General features: G+C 43.4%; 1 protein-coding gene across 1 annotated transcript in view; it reads right to left on the reverse strand.

The window, feature by feature from the left end:
• The window catches only part of IQSEC3 (IQ motif and Sec7 domain ArfGEF 3), a 110341-nt gene extending 83480 nt beyond the window's left edge, over positions 1–26861 (reverse strand). The window contains 2 exon segments of the mRNA XM_050914979.1: positions 26360–26648; positions 26651–26861. Coding sequence (XP_050770936.1) covers positions 26360–26648; positions 26651–26861 — 500 coding nt within the window.
• Between the last annotated feature and the right edge of the window lie 624 nt (positions 26862–27485).

Raw genomic sequence — 27485 nt, forward strand, 5'->3', positions numbered from 1 at the left:
AGCTGGATTTGAATTTCAGCCTCCAAATTTTTTTCTTAGTATTCTCACTGGCGAATGGTACCATTGCATTTGGAATACCGTACCCATCTACAGATTTAATCATCGAAACATATTTAAATACCAAAAATTTTATTAATCTTTGTCAGAGACTAGCAGAACACTCTCACTGTTTTTGTTTTCCTTGAGCTTTCCCAGGCAACTCTTGCCTCTTTTCAGGGTCCATCTTCCACCTGTTGGAATAGGAAGTTGTGTTGTCACTCACATGTCTGAATCACTGTGCTTGCTTTGAGGTGCTGGAAAAACAGGAATGTGGGTAAGCAATTTAAAACTGCCATCCTGAGAGCTCTCTCACCAAACAGTGTTTGTACCTTAAACTGCTCCACTTAACCTGACTCGAAGAGAAAATGGAGTTGTTAAGCATAGTATGTGACCGTCTCCATCAGAGGCTCTCAAGAGCCAAAGCTCAGTGCTGGCTTTGGGGCAGCACTAGGAATGTTCCAGTATGGCTGCCTGATTCAGCCTTTACTCTAATTTTTGAAGTTGTGGCACCTTGTATTGTGTCTAAATTAAAATATATTCTTGCATTAAAATGATATATAGAATTCAACTTCAAAAGCTGTCTCAGAAACTGTCTCCCCTTTGTGACAATAATGCACAGGCCCACTCATTTCTTTGCTCCACAAAGTGCTGTCAAACATGTCCAGTCATCCAGCGCTCACTGCAGCAAAACTGTTCATCTTTCAAAGGCAGCATTCTCAAAGCTCTTTACAAACCCCACTGGCAGACACCTCGTGCTACCCCCTGCAAGGGAAATGAGTAACACTCATCTAGTCACACAGGGGGATGCTAAAGTAAAGCAAGGCAATACAATTTGCCCACTGTCACACAGCAAGCTTGTCTGTAGCATGAAGCTCCTACCTTTCTAACACCTCAGTCCTAGTTTCTAAGCAATAGCCCAAGCTTCCTTTCTATTCAGCAGCTCAAACTACTGCAAAGGATTAAGCAGGTACTTAACACCATATAGAACAGGAGCCAAAAGAATTAATTTCACAGGAAAGGAAGAAACCAGCACAAAGAATTCAACAAGTTGGGGAGTAAAGAACGTGTGTACTGATTAAGAGACAGAAACAACGTACACGTAACTGCTAAAGTTTGTAGTTGTCAAATCTAGCCCTCCCATACTGCTTCCCCCTGCCCTGACTGGCGATAATTTGCAAGGCAAAAAGCCTCTTTAAATGAGGGAGGAAGTTTCTAGAGAACAGAGTGCAAGCCACTTCTGCCCAGTAGCTCACCTGGCCAGGTGAGGTCACTAAAGGTCCCCATAAGTTCCTTTACTGGACAGCAGCCCCAAGGACCAGAACTGGGCACCTCTCCCTGAAAAGAATGGCATCTGAATCCTGGTGCTCTTCTATGTAGCCTAAACTGTGGTCCCAGAAGAGTATGTCTGTCTCAGAAGCACTATGCTGTGCCTATCTGAATTAAGTATTATCCTTGCTCTGGCAGGGCTGCAGATGCTATGTAACCTGTCACTGGGATAGCAAATGAGCTCACATAACCAGAAAAAGGCCTTGAACTTGAGCAGTATAAACCTGGTCCTTCCATGCTGAGCAAACCAATCTATTCATTACAAGTAGCAAAGGCAACGTATAATGAACTGGAATGAAGCAGTTCACATCACTAATAAACCACAGGAACAGAAGTGAAGCTGACCTGTACTGCTCAGTTGTTACTAATAGGCTAGCTTTACAGGTATTTTAACCAGTCTCCTCCTCTCCAGAAGGAACATATAGCCTCAATAACACAGTGAGAACCTCCAGTTATTTGTCAGAACACCAAATAAGCAACACCTTTCTGTTGAAATCACCACTGAAGCTCATAAAAGTCTTGCAACAGTGTACAAATGGGCACAGCAGCACCTGGCTAAACATCTGCTTGTATGTTGACAGTAAAGAAATGGAGCCCCTGATGTCTTCTTATGGAGAAAGAACCCTCTCCTGCTTGAGCTAAAAGAGGATCTCTGTAAGAATGCGTAGGTGTCATTGGGGTTATTTCCTCCAGTCTCCAGGCTTACTTAAACCAAACATTCTCCATCTCTCCTACTACACCACAAAAAGCAGATGGCACATATGCACAAAGAAAACTAGAGATAAAGGATATGTCTAGAACTTGAGTCTATTTCATGGGATCATTAAAAATCTTAACTTCCCCCAAGGCACACATTAACAATCTCAAACAATTGAGTCCTCAGACCTTGCCTGCTTCCCTTCAGGCAGAAGGTATATCAGGAGGTGGGAAGTGCAGCATAAGCAAGATACTTAATTTGGGTTGATATAATAAAATAATCAGACTGAAGAGTTGCAACATACCCTAACAGGCAACAATAAATCTCTTTTACTCACTGATTGTCACTAATAGCTACTGCAAGCAAAGGAAAAAATAAAATGGAGAGGCAGCAAAATGGAAGTCTCAGCCAGCCAACAGGAACAAATACCAACAAACTTTCATATAAGCATTTGAGACATTCTCTCCTTATCAAACAACATAGACAAACAAAATGCAGCCCCCACATAATGAGGTTTGTCCCCTTCTGTGATCGATCCCAACACATATTCCTTTATGTGGAATTTCCAGTATGAGGAAAGAACATGAAAGCAACAGGCCATACAATGTACACAGAATGGAAAAAGCAGCCTTTTTCCCCCTTCCATGTTGTTCTAGCATTGTGCCTTGTCTTTGGTTTTAGGTTCGAGAAGGTTGTTAGCCTTTGCAGATTCCCACAGGCGTGAGTTCTTCTGCCGAGCCTCCCAGTAGAAAAGCCATCTTGCTATAACTGTGCTTACTCATATGGAATAGCTAGGAGTTTTCATCACATTGCAACTTATGCCATCAGTCCTGAACACATCACTGCTGTGCAGGCTCCCTCCTCCTGCAGACTAATCTTGCTGCTTGGCGTCAATGGAAGAGCTTTCAGAGTTGAGGAGTACTGGCACACTTGAAATTTCAGCTAATCCTCTTTCAAAAGGCATTGTTGCTATTCTTGGAATAATGAGTAGGAAGTTTCCTTGCTCTGTTAATGGGTACAATTAGAGGCAAAATCATTGAGTCGTTTTCTGACAGCTTGCTCCAAAGATGCCATGACCCATATCACTTCTGGTTGAAGCAAAAGAAGTCAAAGCATTCAAGTTTTTGTCTGAATGACAATTCATTAAACAACAACTGGCCAAAAATTGCTAGAGTCCAAACATTATCCTGACAAGAAGTGCTTTTTTGGCCCAGAAGGAACACTTAAAGATTTTTAAATGTTGGTTAACTTTTTTTAACAACCTTCCAATGGAAAATCTAGGAACAAAAAACAGTTTGCTGATTTTTAAGCGTCACATTTTATTGAAAGATACAGGTTCTCATGAGACCTTATCATACATTGAAAATGTGTGGGTGGTTTCTTAGCCAGTTTTAGTGTTCATAAATATTCTCAAATGGTGCCAGAGAGAGATTACAAGAACTCCTTATGCTTGTGCTCAACGGAAAGGGCTTCTGAATTCTAACTAATCTGTGTTACTTCTTAACATGGAGAACCTATCCTCTTGGAGACTAGCCACTAGATGCTGTTATTCTGGTAGCACAATTCTATCATCATGGACTAAGTACAGCGTTTTCTTCCTCATTTGGTAGCATGATCCATCTCGGTTTAGGGTGGCTGAACTTCACCTGAGAAGTGAAGTTTACCTCCCTGTAAAACGGTGTTAGTACAGTTCAAAACTACCTGTGAAGACACAACTGCCTCCTCTCCCCTGCCCACCCCATCTACTGGCATTATGATGTCTGCTTTCACGCTGTAGCTGTGAGAAAGACATCGCAACGCTATTCATTGATCGGGACATATCATGTGCTCTTTATCATGCAGTAGTGGTGACCATGGATACATATGTGACTGCATTCATATTGGGGAGGGGAGAATGTTAGAAACTTGATCGCTGGAGAAGATGTGAAAGAGATAAAAATTAATGTCTTGATGCTAAACTTAAGTGTCTTGAGTCCCCAACCTGTGTGAGGGGCATAGCTGGGCAAAGAAGACAGTGAAGATACCTTGCCCTCTGTGGTGCTACTAATATCTTGTAAAATTAAGGTAGAGTAGCTGTTTGGAATAAGAACAATAAGCAACTTTCTAAATACTTCCATTAATCCCCTCAGAGCTTTATAAGGGCGGTAGGGGGGAGAGAGAAACAGAGGGAGTACCACTGATGTCTAGCCATCTCTTAGGTGGGATTTGGCAGTCAGTATGCTGCAGAGCTGTGTAAGGAGGAGCTTGGAGCCAGGGATATCTAAACAAACTCTCTTGCAAAATATACTAGAAGATCATTTAGGGATTCAAGTCTGCCTAGGAGGATCTAACTGCTCCTCTTCCATGAGTGTTAATGGAAACTAAGCACCTGAAATCTCTTGGTGACTTTGGAAGACTCAGCCTTTTTAAGTCATTCAGAGCAGATGGGAACACTGCCATTCAGATTCCAAATCTGAGATTTGCTGCTCCACTGTGAGCTCCTGAGAAGCCAGTTTATTTGCCTTTGAACTGAACCCCTTTTGAAAATAAATGCTCAGATCACTAAGCCATTTTGGATAGGAACTAAGAGCTGTCCTGCTTGACTATAGGTAAGGTGAAGGTAAGGTGAAGATCCCACATAAGACTGCAGCATGTCCTCAGAAACCAATGTTCCTTGAAAGATGACTGGTTTCCCTAAGCTTATTCTGCTGTCCTAGAGGAAGTGTACAGGCTCGATTATGTGAGTTCCCACAAGGTATATCATTCTACTGCTTTTAGACCATCTGTAAGCTTCTATGTGATTCTTTATCACTTTGCACTAGTCTTTCTGCACTTCTGACTAAATTGTTGCAGTTGATTGGATTACAAAAAGGGAAGTTACCCTTTCGCTTGTGTTTGATAGCTTAGTTTCCTCTCACCAGTAGAAACTGCAGCATGAGGAGCCATTATATAAGAAAAAATGTGAAAATACTGAGAACAGGCACAAATTGAGGCTCATCTAGTTCAAGTCTGGCAGTTAGAAATGTTTTAGGAATAAGACTGGGCATTGCTTGTGTCATATTCTTGCCACCTGCAAGGATACATTTCTCTCCTTTAAAAAGAATTGGAGTGAGATCCTTGTGTTTAGGATGACAAAATTCATAGCAAAGTCAGATTCAGGGTGACTCCAAAGCAGACAGACTGTGACAAGTTTTCGCTGCAGTTGCTAGACCTCCTTCACCAAGTTGAAAAAGTCTGTTTAGCAATGCTCAGTGGCCTACAGCTATGCTTCCTCAGGCTGCACTCATGTCAGCTATTATAAACTAAGTGAGTCAGTCTAGGCGTGCAGTTGGATTGAAGACTTCCAATAAAAACTGAAGGGGGTGCTGCAGTAAGTGGTAGTCTTCCTTCTGAGTCATCATTGCACCAGTGCCATGGCATAGTGCTATAACGTTCAGTGTCCCTAGCAAGATGTAATGCTGAAGTCACTTGAACTCCTAGTAAGACTAAATGGATTTTTTTTGTTGTTGTTCCATGCTTGCATGTCTAAACTTGGAGTCTTCTGTCAAACTCCATTTGGTTAACAAAAATCACTGGGGCTATTGTCATATGCACCAACTAATGGCCTGGTCTCAGTTGGTTAGCCTAACACCTGCACAACAGATTTTGTGGAATAAATGGCAATTCTGATCACAGGGGACTGCTGCCTTCTGTCCCAGAGGCAGCTGTGTCTCAGTAGCAGGTAATGGTCAGTTTGAGTGCTCAGAAAGAAGAAGCGTTCTGTAAATGGAAATTAATATTCTTCTGGCTTGGAAACAAAGTAAAATGTCCCTCAGAGCAAGAAGGAAATTCCAGTCTACGGCCATTATTTGATGGAACTGTTTCCAATTACATATCCTCTGAACTCCTTAATTCACAAACTCTTTTTTTCCAAGGGGAATAATGCTTCTGAAAAGCCTCGTTACGGCTGTGTATGGAGGGAGAGAATTTCTTAACTGCTTCAGCTAGTGCTTTAGTGCAGGGTATGAATGCCAAGAACCCCTCTGATAAAGTTCATGCAACTATCAGAAACTAATGGAAATTTAATTGCACTGCTGTGTAAGAGCCCCTGTGAAGTGCACACCAAAGCCTCTAGCAGACCATAGAATCGGGATCGTAGAGCAGGAGAAGTGGAATCCATTGGAATGGTCATGGGCACCTTGAGAACATGCTTGGAATAGAAGGTATAGCATGGTTGTGTCAAAGGGATGCTCTGTGGATGACCTGTGGGGCTGGGCACAGCTGAGGGCCATGCGCAGAAGGGAAGTGCATGCCAGACTTTCCTTAGGAAAATTAAATAGCAAAGAGACTAAGGGATGAGCTGAACTTTCACACGTGTGTACAGTTCCACATTACACTGATTCTGGAAATCTGACTGGACATCTAACGGTGGTTAGCTGGAACGGGTAAGATATTAGAGGTTGGCAGGATATTCCTCAATATTCTTTATTCAGCAGTTCAGTGTCATAGCCTTACATTTTCCTTCATGATCCTTAAAATGGGAAAGACATTATTTGGGTCCTTCCCTATCACCCTCTTCTCCATAACCCAGAGCTGAACTCTTAAACCTCTGAAAGTGTGTCTGTAACTAGACTGACTCCTCAACTTTTAGAAGCTAAAACACAGCTGAGGGCAGGAGGTGCTAATGAGATGCTAGCAAGCAGAGAAGGAGTGATGGTGTTTTGAATCTCTATAGGGTTGGGTTTTTTCTCCTTTATATAGTACCCAAAGTTTCATTGTCTCTATGTAGACATGAAAGATGCAGGCCATCTTAGTCCAACTCAACAGGATGGTCTTTTCATGTGCTAAGTGCTCTGAACAAAATTCTGTGAGTGCCTAGAAATAGACTTAGGTTCCTTAATTGTGGGCTGCTGAGGTGTTATGGTTGGGGAGGGATTGATTATGTGTATTTAAGTCTGTGCCACTCTCTCATTTTTTCTGGGACATTCTAAATCCAAAGCATTTGTCATATTCTTTCATGCCATTCCTCAGCCTATCATTATTTTCTGATCGTCACTCTCTCCAGCAGACAGCATGGCTTGCTTTCTAGGGTCATTGAGTTTGACTTACCACACCTTACTTCTACAGTAATTAAGACTTGTGTAATATTCTTGATTTCCTTTGCTCTCTTTCTGTGACATTTTCTAGTTCCGCCTTTTGTGCTTTTGCTTTTTTGCTAGAGGCTGCAAGTTTGTTGGGAAGTGTTTTGCTGCCTGCAGTGCACATAGAATAAAAGTGCTGTGGATTTTTGTTACTAGATATCTACTGCATGGCTGCTTTTGTCTGCAAGGAACTAGAATCAGTGACTTAGTAACAGCTGGTACTGAGAGCTCCAAGTGTCAGGATGAAATTAGGAGGTGCCTGCACTTCATTCCCCTTCCTCAGCCTTTCTCTTGCTTGTAATGGCTCAGAAAGACTGTGGCAGCCTCAGCACCTCAAAAAGATCAAGGGGATAGCACTTACATTTATTGTTTGACCTCAGACAAAATAAAAATCCTCTGTCTTTCTGGTTACGTGAAGTTTTTGACCAATGGGAGATTCATGGGAAGAAAAACCTACAAAGGAGCAAGACAAAAAAAGGAAAGGAACAGAGCGTGATGGAAGTACAAGAGGTGGATGTGGAGTGTTATCATGGGGTTTGGGCATCCTAATTCTGCCTTGGTGACTAATTAAGTTAGGGCTTTTACATCAATCCAAGGAGTGCTCCAATGAAAGGTAAAAGATGAGGAATTGTTAATAATGGAAGGAGATGGAGGATACAGTCAGGAAGAAAGAAAAAAAGGGAATTGTACAACCTTATAGAATTGAAATTCAAATGCATTTGGAGGCTGGTTCTCAAAGACGAATCTGCAGGCTCCTCCACTGATCGGCTCCGTATGAAATACAATAAGCTGTGAGGTAATTGTGAATCGCCAGTATCAAGCAATACCAGCACATTTGAGAATGGGAAACTTGCCACATCACCCTTAGCTCTCCACAAAACAAACAACAATGCTGGCATCTGAGAATAGACTGCTCAACATGCAACAGCAATAAAGCCATCTGGCCCAGGAGCAGAAACTTTTGATGCCCAAACGCCATCTTGCAGAATGTGCTGAGGCTTCGTGACTCCTGGATGGCATGCACCTCTGAAATGTAGCAGGTCTCATCAGTTGATAACATTAGCTACTACCTCATCTTCTTACAGCTGTTTGTTATTTTGCTTTGTTTTGTTTAATTAACCCAGTCTTCTGAAGGAGAGGGCTATGCAGCAGTCACTCGTGTTTAACTTCCTTCATAAAAACAACTGCTGTCAGGCAGCGTTGGGGTTGGAGTGATTACAAGATCCTTTACATAAATCACTCTCCTGAAACTCATTTGTCTTAATAAGTTCTTGTATCAATGTTCTCTTTATTATCTCTCCTTGGGAAGGCCTGCAGTCTGTCTCAAGACCCTCAGTCTGTTAAAGGAGGCGGCAAAACGAAGGCAACTGAGTAAGTATACGAAAACCTATGCGTGTATTACATTACAACAGACTGACTGTTGCACTCGTGTGCCCCTGTAAATGCTTTCTGGGGAAATGCAAGGCAAAATAAAGTGTTTTGCTTCTTTAGCATTTATAAAGGCTGCCTTTGTATGACATCATTGTATTTTTAATTTCATACCTCTTTTCCTCTCACAGTTTTTATTCAACCTTACCTCCTTTTTCTTTTGTGTCAGATCCTTACTGAAGGAACCTGGCGCTTTTGGTCTTGACAGTGCATGTCAAGGAAGAAGCAGGGGATGAGGGATAAAGGTAGGGTAACTTTTACTCCATTTTGGGAGGGTTTTGATGATGATGATGATTTTCTTTGAGGTTTTTTTTATATTTAAATACTGGAGTGTGGCAGGAAAGAAGTACTGTCAGTGTTGGCTTCATGTGACATTCCTATTTGTGATTCTCCAATATCCTTGACTGAATTCAACAAAAAGGAGGAAATAGGGGAACAAAGACTTCATACTTTGAGTGTTTGGAAAATAAAAATCTGTTGGGGCTAAAAAAAGCAAGTTAAAAGAAAAAAAAGTTTCTTGATGCATCTTTGTCTCACTCATGATAGAACCAGGATGGGCATGAACTTTGAGATATGCAGCAGTGCACAGAACAGCTGCTGTGGCATTGGGACCCACGCCATGTCCATTACTACAGCCAATTGTTCTCTTACAAACAGCCACTGTTGACTACAGCGCTACCCTTCTTCTTGTTTGCTTATTCAAGATATTTTTTTAGTTAGCAATGCAGCCTGTATTTCTACCAAGGCTGAAATAGCCTTCCCTATTAACTGTTCAATCCAGCTACTAAAAGTTTAATTAAATCTGCATCTGTTGCCTGCGGGCCCATTAGAACTCCAAGGGCCTCTGCTCTCTCCTCACTTATGTCTGTTCATGGCTGTGGGCTTCCACTGGATTGGTTTCATTGCCTTCAATGGTTAGTCTCCATTTGTGCCAAGGTAAACAAAACAGGAATTATACACTAAGCGTCTAGGAGACATTGGGAACAGACAAAATATGTGAGCAATTTTCTTGTTTAGATCTATAGTTCATTCTGTAGAAAATCTGTTTTGGAGACTGGTTTGAATGCTGTTTGGAAGATGGCTTGATCTACCTTTTCTTAAAAACCTATTCTTATGTAATTAATAATTAAAACAACAACAACATCAAAAGCCTAATTGAGAAAATTGGTTTGGATTCTTCATAGTCAAATCCCTAAACAGCCAATGAACGCACACCCGGAAATCCTGTGCCACGGAAAGTCAGCAAGTCTTTCTACCCAGGAGATTTTCAGCTATCAATGGAATTATTATGGTCTCTCCACCATCATAATTATGGTTTGGTGAGCAATGTGGGGCATCACAAGTTCTCAGGGGTGCACAGGCTGTGTGCAACATGCAGCTACACAAATGGGTGCAAGCATTCCCACTCATGTGCCAGCATTGTGCCATTAAAATAGCATTCCTGTCTTGCAAAGCAGGCCAGAAATATCCTCAGTGGATGGGTTTGCTATTATTAACTAGAATACCTATTAGCAAATGAGGTGATTTCTGGCTTGGTGCTAGTGGAAATCACAAGGCTGTAAGGACAAAGAACATCCTGAACTGTTCAGTGAAAAGGAGTTCCCTGAGAAACAGAACTTTACAAAGGACGAGGGAAAGGGAAGGGTCAGTACCAAGCAATCAACCCACGCTTGCACTCATCATCATGATGGGCAGGATAAAATTGAGATGTCACTTTTCCAGATTCATATCAAGTTCTCTTTTATCTAAGTTCATAAATATGAAGCTAAAGAGCCTTTCCTGCTGCATTTGAGGAACTTTTTTTTTCTTCATAATTTATATGAATATCAGTGCTTGGGGAAGTGAAAGATTAATAGCAACTGCTTGGTGCCAAGCACAGTGCAGGCAGGCTTCCTTTGTGCAGCTCTGCAGTTTCTCCTCGCCTGCAGCACCTCCATTAGCTTAGTCCTGAGCACCTGTGCAGCTGCCAGTACACCCAAACCCTTCTAGCCCAGACCTATTCATCCACATAGCTCTGCTGCTGATGCAGAACGCTGCCTGTGTTATTGCTTGTTATTCCAGTGTGGATTGTCCATGCAGCTCTGCTGATGCATTAGAATCCTGTCTTACTTCTTCTCATGCTATTCCAGTCTTGCTCCTTCACCTGTCTCACCACACGCAGCATCTGCTAGTCCTTTGCACAACACTCAGTCTTCGTCCGAGTCCGCAGCATTACTTCCTCCAGTTCTCCATGTCTCTGCCTCAAAATGCAGACCTCTCGCATTCATCTCAATTCTGCCCAGCAACTCCTACCTCACAAATGCAGTTCTAGACTTGCACAGCAGCTCTGATGAGCAAACTTGGGTTTGCCACCTGGGGAAATACCCACATAAAGGGTAGACAAACGTCACCAAGCTCATTCTAGTTTATCTTAAGGCAGACCCATGGTAGCCTACTGGCATGATAGCCACTGTATGGACTGCTTGCCATCAGAGATCTCCCCACCTAGCAGAGGGCAGTGGTAGTAGACAAAATGTACTGTTTCAGTTTGAATAGGAGCATCCCCTGTTATGGTGTTAGTATCAATAAATACATCTCTAAAGTTTGTGTCAAAACAAAGCTGTGGCTGATGATGATCTTACAGCACCTGCCACACTGTCTGCTACAACAGCTCAGAAATGGAGTGGGCAAGAAAGGTTGATATGTCTTCTAGCTCCATAGACTGTGGTCTGACAGTTGATACTGAGGAAGGCTACACTCGATTTTAGTAGTATATGTAACTATGGATCTTTGTTTCAGTGTATAGCAGGAACTGGGTAACAGGTAGACAGTCAGCATTTTGCTTGCCTCAGTCAGCATTTTGCTCGCCTCCTGAGTAGTCCCACCTGTGGTTTTTTGCGCACTGTCAGAAGTTTCCCAAGCTCAACATCCTCTTGCTTAGAAGCCTCTACTTAGTTCTTCCCTTCTTGTAGCGTGACTTCTTTTTTGCTTCCTCAGAGCTTCTTCTAAGCTATCTCTGGAGCCTTCTTAGTCCCAAGTTCAGAATGTGGTCACTTACTCTTTGAAGCACAAAATACAGGTCAAAAGAGCTGATTTTTTTTCTGTAGTCATCACCACACCACTAAACGAAACAATTAAATGTTAAGTCCTGTTAAAAAAACATTGGGCAGATCTTCTCTTCCATCCTTCCTTATTGATGATTTTGTTAATTCAGTGGGTTTCTGAAACCTATATAAGTCATCAGTTATAAAAACTGGATACATGTGACATAAAGCATATCTCACTTAGACAGTTCACCCAGACAGTTGTGAGTGAATATATATGCTTATGTACTTTTGAACCCCTCATTCCTTCAGACTTCACTTCTCCACACAGAGACGTATATCTAGAGGGAAAGGAAGACATATTCTCACAGGGATACAGGTGTGTCATTCACATGCCACTTCATCCTACCCATTCACTGTTCAGTACATGCAGACATGCCATGCTCCTCGTCCTCCCTACAGCTATCTGGGAATCCAGCAACAGAAACCTTCATCACAGCCTTGTTCTCAGCAGTGCTGTATTCATATGCTGCCATTGTGGTGTAGCTGCCACCTACACTACTCTCGCAGCAGAGCTGTAGAATGGAGGTTTGGGGGGAAAGAGAGGGTGCAACAGCAAGCAAGAAAGAGCAATAACGGTGAGCTAAGTAAGGATAAACAGGAGGTGCTGTCTGGAAGGAGCCAGTGAAGTCTGGAGAGGGGCTCCAAGCTCTTTTCCTGAAGGCCAGTTTCATTCTTGCTGATATCTTTGCAAATGCCGCTGTGCTATCAGGAGCCACTCAGGTCCTAACTTCTCTTCATGACTTTAATAAAAGGAGTAGTAATACAGAAATGTCATGAAATCGGTCATATTTTAGCTATTTTTTGTGACGTATCTCCAACTAGTGCCATACTAGATCCCAAGGGAACAGTTACTAATTGTGCCTCTGGTTAGTGTTCACCTCAGGGAATTCAAAACAGCAGCAAATAAAACCAGAATGGAGAAATAAAAAATAGTGCTGGAAGATGAAGGAGAGTGAGGCCCTGATCCTTTGAGGTGCTGAGTCCTTTCAAATTGAGGAAATCAGTATACTCCTACAGTACAAGCTGAGAGGAAAAAGTAACCCACATAAATAGCTCCTTGCTGGTAAGAGAAAGGAATTCCAGAAACATCCAAGGCACATTCACATCCTGAAGGCATTCTTGCCCTTGTTCCAGATCTCCCTTGCCATCTCTGTCATTACCAAATGCAGCCTAGGTCTATACTGAATGCACCCCTTGACTGTGGGAAATGTATGCAAGTTGTATAAGAATTCCCAGAGTGTGCCCCGCTCTCATACGTGCACGAGAGTGTGCCAAAGAGCACCCTTCGGGTTTGTAAAGCACTGGGGCCTGCCCCAATACTGACTGAAAAACCAGGCAGGACGGAGGATCCCTGTCAAAGTGATGTCCCCAGGTAACAGCTAATCAGACTGAGCTAATGAAACATTGTTACCATCAAGCCCTGTACCACAAACAGGAGGGATAGGGGAACACAAATGGTCTTCTTATTACTGGAAATTAAAACTTCAGCCCAGAACCCATTAAGCCACACACAACAGTCATGCAAGAGTTCTCCTTGGGTGAAGCAGGAAAAATCTGACAGAGCAAGACTTTGCAACTGTCTGCAGGACTTGGTGATTGCATGTACTGCTGTGATTGCGTCAGGGGAGGAGGGGATGGAGGCAGCAGACCCCAGTAGGGCTCTGTATTTAATAGGAGAACAGGGGGAGGGAAAATATAGCTGTGGGAAGAAGAAACTGCGTCTTGCTAGGCAGTGATTTTTGGAGAAGGTACTCTGTCAACTTATTCACATGCACAGATGTGATAATTACTTTCCGCTTCCCTAGCTCACATGCAGTGCCTACCTCTGTGGGAGGCTTTTCCTTTTGCTCCCACGAGAGGAATATTTTTGGTGTCTTCCACGTGCTCGCTGAGCTTTCTCCCATCAAACCAGACTGAAACAGCAGAGACTACAGACTCTTAGCCTACCTTCTCTCGCTACCCCTCATCATTCTGTGCAACTCATAACTGGTTCATTGCTGCAAGAAACAAAACATGCTCCAGCATGTGTGTGTGGTTTCTTGCACTTTTTTTACTCCAGCCCATTTACACCATTTTTTTACTCCGACACATTTTCTTGCTGGACTAGTTGCTTTTGTAAACCTTGCTGGACTTGCATGCAATACATGTTTACAGCCCTGCCAACCTGAAACCACATGTCTCAATTCCTCCTCAAATTCAATATTCAATTTTATCTCCAGCCTCCACTGCTCATTTTTTCTAGTGTACATAACTGACACCAATCATGAATGGCTGTTAAGGATTTTTGGCCAAGTTATAGATCTTTAATTGGCCAAAACTCTTCCTGATATCAAGCTGCCCGGGGAATGAATCAGATTTCAGGATTTAGAGCAATGTTATTTATGCCATAGAAGTGACCTCATAACATTTAACACTTCTTGTCCTGTTTGTCTCCTTCTTTCAAGGCACTGTAGCCTACTTGGCAGATCAGAGCCCTGGGACATAGGTTTTACTCTCAGCTTTGACTAGCTGGGTGAACTCAAGCAAAACATTTCCCATGTCTTCATCCCCTTCTGTAAAATGTGGACTACCTTTGTAAGCACTGAAGGGTCTACTGATAGAAAGTAATGCAGAAGAGACAGTAGTAGTAGTATTATTACCTATTTTTGCACAGTGTTTCTATCATTCATCCTGCAGCAAGATTGTCGTGGTTTAACCCCAGCCAGCAGCTAAGCACCACGTAGCCGCTCACTCACTGCCCCCCCACCCCTGGGATGGGGGAGAGAATCAGGAAAAAAAACCTCGTGAGTTGAGATAAAGACAGTTTAATAGGACAGAAAGGAATGAAAAACAATGATAATGATAATAATAATAATATGACAATATCAATACTAAAAGAATTAAACTATACAAAGCAAGTGGTGCACAATGCAATTGCTCACCACTCGTTGACCGATGCCCAGTTAGTTCCCGAGCCGCGATCCGCGCCGCTCGGCCAACTCCCCCCTGTTTATATACTGGGCATGACGTTCCATGGTATGGAATACCCCTTTGGCTAGTTCAAGTCAGCTGCCCCGGCTCTGCTGCCTCCCAGCTTCTTGCACACCTGCTTGCTGGCAGAGCACGGGAAACTGGAAAGTCCTTGGCTGAAGATAAGTGCTACTTAGCAACAACTAAAACATCGGAGTGTTATCAACATCATTCTCACACTAAATCCAAAACACAGCACTATAGCAGCTACTAAAAAGAAAATTAACTCTGTCCCAGCCGAAACCAGGACAAAGATCTTGCCATGGTTAGAGGTGTACTAGAGGAAGAGCTTACATACTTGCTACTTGCTGCACTTTTACATATTGGTAGGGACATACGCTAGCAATATTCCACCTGTGAATAAGTGCATTACTTCCCAAAGCACTTCAGAAAATGTAACATTACTGTGTACATGTGCTCATCTCTGAAATGCAGGTGTTTCTGGTGTTAAATCTGAGAGTTGGCCATAGCAGCCTGCAATGAAGCCTTGTAAAAAACTGCAGCAGAAGAATGGCCCTGATACCTTATGCTTTATAAGTCATATTATCATTTGTGCTTGAGGTAGTGGGACATAAATTGCTCAGTGAGGATTTGCTAGCATCTCAAACCCATGTCACATGAAAGAAAACAACTTCACAAGAGGAAGACAATGAAGAATGGGGGCTGTTGTCAATTAAGCAAAACAGTGAGAGGAACGTGATGACAAATTTACACCAGCATGTGAACAGGGATAACATCTTTGCTCTCTGTGTGTGTATATCCTGTGAAGGGACACGGGTGATCAAGGTCCCCAACATCTAATCTGAAAAAAGAGGTGCTAATGCCAGCCAGAGATATCCTGAAAATGATGCTATCTGCAGACATACTCCAGTGTCCTCTCCTACCACCCTGGGTATTGCTTGGAGATCTCCCAGACACTGCCCGACCAGATTAAACTGCATTGCTTTATGAGATCTGATAAACCTCCCATCCCACAGTGATGAGAACTAGTCACATACACTCTGGGCATATAGTAGTGGGCTCCTTCCTTAAGGCCAGGAGTCGCCTACTGGGGAGGTGGCTTCAACCAGTCAGTATCTGTTAAGGATAATGTTCAGTGTGTGCTGTTTATTATTAATCTCTCCTGAGTAAGAGGCTTCATAAAAATAGAACATAAACCCCTGTCATTCCTTCCCTCCCCCCAGCTACACAGAAGCATCATTACAGTCGCACATGTAAATGAACCAGGCATTCAAAAACTTCACAGCCTCTGCAGGATAAGGTTATGGGGCTCCTGTCCCTCCTGCATTCTATAGTTTCCACTGGGCCCTTTCCCCTTCCCCTTGTAACTCCTCCCCACTGCTGTCCACTCTTCCACCAGCTTGCATCTCCCTGCACAGACAACCTCTGCAGAACCCAGAAGTATGGTATACCCTACCTTATGACTGCTGCAGAGGCTTTGGATGTGCAGATGTGCACACTGCTGGGATGTAGTCCTGAGGCAACACTCCAGCCATGCTTTCAGGCTTGGGATTTGAAGAGTAGGTTAATATAGACTTAAAGCCAGCCTGAAGGTTGCCCTTAGCAGAGAGTAGAGACATACTGTAGATGCCTCTCATCCTCTTCTTCTCCTCTTCCCCTGTCACCAGTACTTCCTTTCTTCTGCCTACCTGTAAAATAACTTGCTGAAACCAAATGGAGTTTGGCAGAAGTCTGATCCCTCCCTTAAAAACGAGTAGATTCTTTCTTCCACCTTTGGGAGCCTAAATACCTTTAAATGTCTGAGACTGAAACTCTTTGCCAATGCTTTTTATCCATCAAGGATACAATCTGGTATTCCCTATCTGCTTGGCTGTGTAAGAGCCACGGCAAATGAGGTGATAAAGGTGGTATAATAGTTCCAGTCAGAGCATGTCTAGTGAAGTCAATATTTATGTATTCAGCTTGACAAAGATGAGAAACTCACTCCTTTCTTGGCAGAAACAAGGGACCAGCAGCAGATGTTGCTGCAGCTAACATGGAGATCAGTATTCTCCCAAATGAGTAATAAGGAATTCTTGGGGGAAACATTACAGCAGTTGGCTGTGCCATCCCAACTGATTGCCATGGCAAGTATGCACAGAACCTAACAGACTAATAGCTAACTCAAACCAACTAGCTCCAGTGGTGGGACAGAAGTCAGTTCAAGAAGATCCGTAACACCACAAGTTATGTATGAGTGTTATCTCACGTCTCTTCAAAACTGAAGCCACTTAGCTAAGTGAGTTCAGCCACTCAGATTTACAGTTAAGTGGTAATAGAATCCGGCTCTCAGACTTACCTAGACTGTAAAATAGTGCAAATTACTGATCAGAGCCATGCAGTCTATCTACATCAGGAGTTTGACTGGATATAGATTTATTGGCATAAAACATTATAGAAGAAAACTGCTTGAAGAGAGGTCTTTGGCATGAGAACCAGGGAACGCTCAGAGAAAAGGGAGGAGATTCCTCAGATTCTTTGTTAGTTCAGATGAAGGTTAGTGATCCAGTGTACATGGGTATCAGCATAGGCCCTCAGGACAAATCCAGATACTCAGTTACTATGGTGAAGGGGGCCATGTGAGTACCTAGGCAGACGCAGGCAATTTACTGGTGTCCAAGTGGGAATGGATTTGCAAATTAAAAAACCAGCAAATGAAAGACAAGGACATTTGTGAGAATTCTGAACTGACTGCAGAGCTGAGACTTCTCCTGGAACAGCCCAACAGAGGCAGAAACAGTATTCCTCACAGAGGGGCAAAAGCAAGGAAAGACAGGTCTGAGCTTGGTTCCATAACTGAAGTAGAAAGAAAGGTAATAATCTTTATAAATATGGAGAGGTACCCAGAGGTATCTTTTGGGAAATGCTGTCATGTATAAAGTCTGTTAAGAACCTCAGGGCCAAAACCACACTGCTCCAGGAGGCAGATCCGAGGATGTTCCATGGAGGCAGTGCCTACCCAGGCACAGCAACACCAAGATGCTGGACGCTGAGGCTGAAGGAGGTGCTGTCAGAGCAACTCTCCCACTGGAGCAGGATAGTGTGAACCACTTTGGAGGACTGCCTGGAAATCGATGTCACAGAGACAAACAGATTCACAGCAAGGTCCTGAATTTTAATAGAAAGGTCAGAATTTGAACAAACATCCAAAGTACAGCAAAACCTGAAGAAAATCCCAAGCCTCCTTAAGATCTATAATAACTTCAGTGTCAATTTTCTACTACTCTTGAGAACGACATAGATGCTCTAGCGTGTTTCAGCAAATATAAACTAACCTCTCTAGTAGTAACTGTCTCAGCAGCAGCCCATGCCCATGCAAATGTTGGCAGGTGGACTAAGACGATCCACCAGCTTCATATGCAAAGCCAGGAGGAGCAACAGACTCCATTTGCCAATGGTAAACCTCCACCTAGGTGCCCCCTGAATTCCTACAGTAATTTCCCAATTCTTTATAACTTTAATATTCCAAGACTTTTAAGAGGCTATTACACATAGAACACCAGCTCCAAGAAAGGGTCACAGATTTGAAGTGGACTGTTCAGCCATTTTGATGTACTGGTGAGCTAATTCAAAAAATTACCTAGGACTTGGTCTTTATTGCCTGGGTTCCTAAGCAAAAAATGTTTTCTGTGACCACATCATCTTTTCCTTTTTCCTTCTATGCATGTGTGTCTCTCCCTTTCTCTGTGTGTGTGTCTATGTTGGTTCCTACTTTGTAACTGCAGATCCCACTGTGAGTTTCAACCAAGTTTGAGTAACAGTGATCTCAGAGATACTAACCTCTTACGAGTTCCATGAAAATAGCTGGCGGGGTATAACAGAGAGAACTTTGTAGGTTCTCCACTGAGGGAAAGGCTGCTGAGTGAACTGAAGCCATTACTCGACACAGAAGTCTCCATGTTGGAGAGAGATGCTATAAAAGACTCAACACGAGGAGAAGCTTAGATCAGAACTCACATCTTGTTAGGCATGTTAGAAACTCACATCTTGTTAGAAAATGTAACCGTGACACAAATCTTCTGGAAGCCAAGCTTCATTAGCTCTACAAGCTCATAGACCCTCTTGTTTACAGCCAGAAGAGGGCAGGAAGGATAAGGTTTGCCATTTTTAATTTCTTATTCAAAATCACTTCAGTTTCACCAAAATGTCCCCTCTTAGATGTGACTTATGATGGAAAATATTGATCCTCTTCTATCCCCCTCAGAAAGTGCAACTTCAGAGCACATGAAAATAACAGCTGATCAATGAGCATCATCTTAGCAAAAGCAATAAAAATAATACCTGTGTGAGAAGCAGACTGAGGGTGCATGCACAGAGTAAAAAAAAACCATTATCAAACAGAGCAAATATTATCTTTATAACTCTGCAGCAACAAAATTTCTACCACCTTATATTAAAATACCATAAGAAAACATTACAAACCTATTATACGAAGAATCAGAATGTTGCTTAATGGTTTTCTCATTGTTCACTGTTATTTCTGTGATGAGTTGCTATCTATTGCTATCGTCAACACTCATTTACACTAGTGGATATATGTGTATTTGTGTGTGAGGACAGATACACAAAATCTGGTACAGATCCTCAGGTGATGTAAATTGTCATGGCTGTACTGACGTCAGTAAAGATACACTGATGTTCTCCAGCAGACCATTTGCTTTTCTGTATGTAAAAACCCACAGAAACTAGGTGCTGTTTCAACTTTGCTCTTAAGACACTTGCTGTAGACAAATGCTCATGCAAATACGTTCTCTCTTCTATGTGCAAATAGACATATTGCCTTGCAGTACACATTGCAAATAATGACAGGAGCTTTATGCTGCTTCCTATGCTGAAATTTATAAAAAGGATCGTTCCTGATCTGCCCACTCTTATCTGTAACAATAGATCTCCAACTGCTTTGCTACAGATCTTAAAATACACAGAGATGAAAGGGACTGTCCAGCATCACAAGTCTGTTAAAAATAGATTTAGGAGGAATTAAACCTTGATCTTAAGACTGTTAGTCCAATGCTCTAACTAGGAGATCTGAAACAGAGCCACTGGGCAGAACAAATCCAATAGTCAAGACTCATTTTCTCACCTAGGGCTTAGCTAAATGAAATTACAAACTCCAGAATAGATGAATACAAGAATATTACTAATTTGTTTCAAGATACACCTCTTTGAGGGAAAAAAAAAATATATAATTTAAAAAAAAAAGTATGAAAAAGAAAGGGAAAATGGTCACATTTCAGGCTCTGTCTTCATAAATGACTCTCTTCTTTTTTCCCTATTTGCTCTTACATGGTTCCATGGAATGTGGACCAAGTAACAATCACAGGCTACAGGTCATTTTATAACAAATGAAATATTTTCCATCTGTTAAACAGAGGAATATTTCTGGCTTTCTATAATGTTTTCCTAAGGGTGAAACAACAAAAGGTTTCATAACTGAGAATGGAAAAAGAGAAATAAACCACTTCTGAACTAGGAAAGAAAGGAGAAAACAAGCAACCTAACAAGGCATTTATAGGGAAAATAACAGGAAAGCAGAAGATGAATAAACTCTATGTACAGAAAGATTAAGGTAGAGAGACAGTAGCTCTTTTTTACTGTTTCTACTTGGATTCCAAGGCAGAAGGAAAAAAAATAAACCTGGGAAATTTCTACCATCTAATACATCTGTTTGTCTAGAGGTATTTTTGCTTGCAGAAGTGTACTTCATTTTATCACGTGAACGCTTTTTTTGAATGAGTAGGTAGAAGCCATAATTAACAGAAGACCAGACTTCTAGCTGACAGGCTCTGGTCTGGTACCATCTAAGGACTAGAAGAACATCCCAAGGCTAGATTTCTCTGGCTTACTCTGACTAAAAGTGCAAATAATTTCAGGTATGGTGTACGTCGGAATGTGTACAGTCTATGCCTCAAATAAGTAGCCACTTGCTGCGTGCATAAACTGTATGAACCATGCCTAAATTGTATATTCCTGCACGCACATCATTTTATGAAGGACATGGAAGTGTCACTTGCTTGTTGCAATCTCAGAACAACGGGTGTCCTTCCATGCTGTACATGCTGCAAAGAATGGGACAGCCAGCCCAAGAGTCACCTGGCACTGAGTCCCTGGCAGGAATTCTCAAGGGGGTTGTTAACACCTATTCATTTGGGACATTTTTCCATTAATACCTCTTCCAAACAGCCATGCATGAATTCTTCTGAATGCTAACAGTGTTGCCATGTGAGCCCATTGCTCCTAAAGTCCTCTCATAGAGCCTTACCTTGGATCTGCCTGGGAAGTCACACCAAATGGGCCAATACAAAGCATATGGAAGAAAGGTACCCGTGCTGCCAGAGAAGAGCAGCCTGGCTGCAACAGAACATATAGCTGAGTGACATAAAAATATCACCATCTTATCAGAAAAACAAAATAATGCATTTGCATCCCTCCTTATTTAAGCATTAAAAAATTCACCTTTTTTGCTGTTGCTTTCAGCCCTTGGCTTCTCTTGTTAAAAGATTAGTATGAGTCTTTGTTACTCCAGGTACTGCTCTAACTGGGCTCAGGACACAGATACGCAGGTAGTATCTGTCCAAAGCAGCGCTAGGCAGTATTTCACACAGATTCCTTCCTTGTTATTACTTCCTGATGCTCCCATCCCGCCAGTGAGATTTCCCACACTAGTATTTTCAGCCTTGACACTGTGTTGCTCTGCTGGGACTTTATACAGCATCATATTGAGGTGCTATCCCTGTGGGTGGAATTCCTCATGCTGTCTTTACTCAGCAATTTTATACCTAGAACTTCATCCTGAACCCTTCCTAAGCTGAGACCTTTTCCTTCTCTCACTTCATCTGTTATTTCTTAAATATTGTTGTGAATCATTAATTCCATATTCCTCTGCCTGGGATTTTACAGGCCCTGATGTAGATACAATGCAGGTGTGCTCATGTCAAAGTATGTCTTAGGCTGATTACAATGTGAATGGAACCAGTATGGATATATCTCTAAATGGGGCGTAGTCACAAAGGGTCTACTTTCTTTTTTCCTCTCATTATGCTCTTTATTTCAAAATCATCTAAGCAGGGCTTTAGCATCTCTGTAGCTATGCCAATGCAGACCATTTGAAACCAGCTTACAGCACTGTACTCCAAATAACTTTTGATGCTGAAATGGCGCATTGCTAGCAGGGATTTGCAGAACCCAGGGCAGCACCAATGCAACTATTTCTGATGTGTCAAAGCTCAAGGGAGTTAAACCCTGAAATACGCTGGGGAAAATCTGAAAGAATGAAAGCAGAGGGCAAATGTAGCATTCCTTGTGCGCCCAAAGTGAAAGGAACGGGTATCTGGGGTACACAAGCCATTCAGAGTTGTTTTTTTTTTTTTGTGCTGGTGCAATGCGCAAATATAGCAAAATATGTTAATAGTAAGCCATAATATTTACAGTTATTGTTAGTATCCATTGAAATCAGTGGGATTTTGTCTAATGCCTTTACCCTGGAGATAATCCATAGAATAGAACATTAATGCATAGTTAAAAAGAAAAATTATGGAAAACAGCACCTCTGCATATGCAATATCTTCATTTTAAAGTTACATAATTGAGCTTTTGAAATTAAACAAAAATATAGCAAACAGCCTCAGACCACAACAGCAACTAAGTGACTCTAACATTGTCTTTTAAAACTTGACTCTTTACTAAGATAAAAAATACTATCCTAAACCAATACAAAATAAAATAAAATAAAATAGTTTTCAGCCCAATGCAAATCCAAATGAGCTTTAAGACCTCTGGGAAAATGTGATTTTAGAAAATTTCTTCCAAGAGTTCTAAGAGTTTGTTTTGCGTGAGGAGATATCTTGTAGAGCAAACACAGGCTAATAATTTAAAGGCAGTACTTAGATTCTTTATGTCACGCTAGACGAATACTGTTTCTATGCCTTGTTTTCACTGTTGGTGACATGGTTAAAAGAAGACTTTAATGCCACTTTAATGCAGAATGTTTGTAAATTGCACCCATCTCTTTTGATGGAAGGAACTATAACGGATTATTAGCTATTATTCTAATTGTATTTATCAAAGTGAGTTTTCCAGCTAATGCATGGGCTCAAAATCTGAAGCTCTTCCATAGGCAGAGCTCCTACTGAGAGTTTCACTGATAAAAACCAGCAGGATTTGGGCCATTTAGACTTAATCCGCTAAATTCAACCCTGTGGCATTTCCTTGATACTCAATGAAGGGTACTGGGGATTGGCAAAGAAGGTAGTATTCCGATAAAGAAGGGAAGGAAAATTTATACTTACAGGATTTGACGGTACTTTGGCATGGTCCCTTAAGACAAGAGGCTGCCTAGTAAGGGTGATCTAAGCTATGCTAATTTGGCAACCTGTATTTTTGAAGCAAACATTCCATGATGAATGACCTTATTTTTTTGTTTTTAAAGCTGTGAGGTGCTTATGCAATAGACTCCTAAGGTAGAAAGAGACAGATGCTGCGGAATAATAATCAGCCTAATTCTTGCTGAGAATCTCTGCAAAAATCTTTCTCCTTGCCTCTCCTTTCATAGGTAAGCTCAGTGCTACCTTTCTCACACAAGAACATGCAGCAACAATTAGTGGGCCTCTGCATAGCTCAGGAATTCTTCCCTTTCTAGAGATGGGCTTGTTTTTTTTCTCTTTTAAAATGTAAGCTTTTTTTTTTTTAAAAAAAAGGGCTTTAAAAAAAGAAAACTTATCAGTTTTCTGATAAAAGCAAACAACAAAAATAAGACTGAACTTTTCTTTAAAATAATAGAGATGCTTCAGTTGTTTTTTCTTCCGAGCCCCTTACAGAAGACTGCCCCAGTGTGTCCAAAAGCTCAGGTCTTCACATCTATCCAGGGCTTGAGGTGGCTGGGCTGCAAAAAAAACTCAATCCTGACTCAAAATGAGCAAAATCCCTGGGCTGTGTCTGAGGTGAGAAGGGCCAGCACAAGTACACTTAAACATGCTGCCAGAACCTCCTGTTTTGTGAGAGGTGGAGGAAATTCCATTACTGGGCAGTGACAGCCGGGCACTGCCTGGGTGCTGCTTTAACCCTTGCTTTTAGCCACCGCATCCTGACATGCTAAAATATCATTTCTGTTCTGTTTAAAGTGGCTATTTTCTGTAGTGAACAGTCAGTTCCTATGCTCTCGGCTAAGAGAAAAAAATTTAGATAACATTGAATTTCAGGGTTTATAATATAGGGAAAAACATGTTCAGGTGTGGGGAGGAAGGAAGAGAGTACAGATACCTAGTCTGTGTAGGTATTAAAGTATATGTCCCCTGCTGTCACACAAAGGCAAAAATACAACTTTTAGGTTGGCCAGCTGGATCAAAAGGGATATTGGGCATGCTGTCAATAGGTGGTGAAAGATTCCCCCCCGCTCCATCCAAGTTGTCTTTAAGTTAGATTTTGCAGTCTCTTTGATTTCCTTCTAACACTCAGAGATGAGAGAGGATGAAACCCAGTATATACAATCAATGGGGGGGGGAAAAAGAACCTGCAGGACTGAGAAATGTAGATTGTTTTGCATCTCTCATATTTCCTTTTCTATACAAAGATTTTGGTTTGCCTAAGCTATAGAAGGAAACAGAAGCAGTCTATTTTAATCTTCCTGAGTGAAGAGCGCTGCAGGGATTGCTCTGTTATCCCCAGCAGCAGCCCTGACTTTCCACAAAAAGGCTACATCTATCCAACCATCCATCTATCTATCTATCTGAAATATAAAGATTATCGTATGACATACCAGCGATCAGCTGTGTTCTTAACGCACTTCTCTTTGTGCATTTTAGTATGAAGAAAAAATCTACAATTCTTCCCCCAATCAAACCCCACTGCAAAAAAGCTCAGATAAGAAGGAGGTATTTAGACTTATGCATAGAAATTGATTCTTCAATCTGTGTAATGACGTATGTTAGAAACTCTGTTCAGAAGAAAGGAAAGCCCTTGCCGATACGATGTTTCTAACAGAGCCTTCACTGCAGGGATTCACTATTGAAAAAACAATGAGGTTGATTATGCATTTTTATATGGGTTTCTTACTGTCTTGACTTCAGTGACTTAAATTATGGTATTTTGGATTTACGTCAGTCAGTATGAGTTCAGGATCTGGCCCTACATCTTTTTAAAACTCCCACCTATTGCATGATGAATAAGGGCCAGATCCTGCAAATGCTTACTACCTGTATTAATACTCTGAGTAGCCCACTCACTTCGTTTAAGTTGTGATTGCAAAATTGAGTCTTACAGTGCAGTATTTTAGAAGTATGGATCTGTCTTTTGGGATTCAAGCATGCCTTGACCATACATATTCCTTTAATAGTATTTCTTTCAATAGTAATTTCTCCACTGATTTTCATAGAATCACGTGATAGATGCTTAGCTGTTATGAAGTGGTGTAACTCTACTTACACCAGCTGAAAATCCAGCTCCATGTTGTAGCTATGCTTGTGTATTCAAAACAAACATGAGAGAGAAGGGGCCCTTTTATTTAAAGTGTCAGACAAGGAAGACGTTTTGGGCTATACAGTGTGCTGCATACTTCATTTGTTTTGACATTACTATAACCAAAACAATACAGTTCATTCTAGGAAAGAAATTTTGATCTAGTTTTACTAGTTATATTAGCTTCTTTCTTACATAAAAGAAGCCACATGAGGAACTATGCTCCTTCTCTTCCTAACTTCACTAACTCTGGCTTTCAACCAGAAAATATTCCCCTGCTTTCAAAGTGTCTAAACAAAGGACAATACAATACTGAGTGCAGTTGTAATTACCAGCTGGTGAACTGATAGCATATACTGGATACGTAATCCAAGAAAATGTGACTCTTCAATAGTAGCCTCTTCCAACACCTATAGTGCTGGAATGCTCATCCTTGTTTACTATACATGCATGCACATAGACCATCATCAGTATTCAGTACTAGTAGTCATGCTTTCTTCACTGAAGAGGAAAGACCAGCAAAAAATACTTTGTCCTTTTGAAGAGCTGGATCATTGTCAGGTGCCACTCACAAAAAAAAAAAAAAAAAAAAAAAAAGACAGCCCCCACACAAGTGCGATAAGCATCCTAAATGTCAAACATATGTACAGCATCTGTATCTCTATGAACATATACACATCACGTGCAATATAATGCATACCCTAGACCCCTTACATCAGTGAGGGCCGGAAAATCCCAGCTCATTCCAGGGATGATGGGGTTTTTTGACAGATACCAGCGACTTAAGGCAAACAGAAGCTGCCACAATGCTGCTGCCCTTTGCAAAGCTTCTCCCTGCCTGGGCTAAACCACACTCATCTTTCATCAAAGACTTATTTATGACAGACAATGAGGGCACGATGCTGTGTGTGAGCACCGCGGGTGAGCAGCCCGAGTGGGTTCAAACGGGCCACGGACACTTGTGCATAAAAATAAAAGCGGTGAACTAGGAGGCAAACGCCTCTTGGAAGCAGCATCCTGGCTCCTCTTTGCACTCTGCCTGCTCTCCCCGAGAATGCATCGAGGGAGGGATTCCCCACCCACCCACACACTGCCTCTCTCTGTGCAAGGCTGCAGGGGAGTATAACCCAGTTCCCTCTTGGATCTGGGCCCGGAAAGAGCCCGTTACGCTTCTGTTCCCCCACCGCCACCCCTGCCCGCCCCCTTTCCCCCTTCTCACTTACTCCGGTCTCCTGCTCAGGACGCCTTTGCCGATGGCCTGAGGGGTCTTGTGCTGGAGCAGAGCGGCGCAGCAGCCCTTCTCCCTGCCGTCCTTCTCCGCCGGGTGCTGGTGGGGCTGGAGAGGGGGGTGCTGGTGGCCGGGAGCCCGGCCGCTGCCGCCGGGGCCCGCCGGTGCCTGCTTGCCCGCCGGCGGCGGCGGCGGCTGCGGCGGCTGCTGCGCCGGGAGCTGTTGGTGGTGCTGGAGCGGGTCGGGCTGGCCCGGCGGCGGCGGGGACTGGTCGGGCGGGGGCCCTGGGGCGGCGCGGGGGCCGCCGGCGGCTCGGCGGGGGCCGGCTGCTGCCCGCGCAGGTTGCGGTTCTCGGTGCTCAGCTCGTCCAGCCGCCGCTCCAGCTCGTCGATGCGCTGGCGCTGGGTGTGTATGAGGCTCTGCTGGTTCTGCACGATGGCGGTGAGCTCCTTCAGGTAGAGGACGGCGCGCACGGGGTTCTCCAGCAGGCTCTCCATGCCCCGGCTGCCGGCCCGGGCCCCCCTGCCCGGCCGCCGGCGCTCCGGCGAGAGCGGCGCGGGCTGCGGGGAGGCGCCTCACCGCCCCACGCGCGCGCGCGCCCGCGCCCGCGCGACCAACGGCCGCTCACTCACACGCCGCGCGCGCGCGCGCGGGAGGGGAGGGGAGGCGAGGCGAGGCGAGGCGAGGCGGTGCGGTGCGGTCGGTGCGGCTCGCGCGCCTGCCTCTACCCCCGCGCGCCACGCACGGCGAGGCCGGGGGAAGGGGAGCGGGGCGGGATCTGCCGCAGAGACCCCGCCCCCCCGGCCGGGCCGCGCAGGCGCGGGAGGGCGCCGGGCGCAGAGGGGCCGGGGTCCCGTCCCGATGCTGGGGCCGGGCCGGCGTTTCCGAGAGGGAAGCTGGCGTGGCGGTGCCCCGCCGCCGCCGCCGTCCCCCGTCCCCCCCGCCCCAGCGGGGCGGCGGGCGCCGCTCCGGCCACGTCTGGGTGGTGCCGCCTCGCTCCGCTGCGGAGCGGCCGGTGCTGAGCGGAGCCCTCGGCGAGAGGCGGGAGCGGGCAGCGCCTGCGGGGCCCAGCCGTGCCCCTCTGCGGAGCCCTTCGCAGCCTCTCGGACGCCCGTTGTTCT

The sequence above is a fragment of the Gymnogyps californianus genome, chromosome 1 (genome assembly GCF_018139145.2).
Source record: "Gymnogyps californianus isolate 813 chromosome 1, ASM1813914v2, whole genome shotgun sequence".
NCBI lineage: Eukaryota > Metazoa > Chordata > Aves > Accipitriformes > Cathartidae > Gymnogyps > Gymnogyps californianus.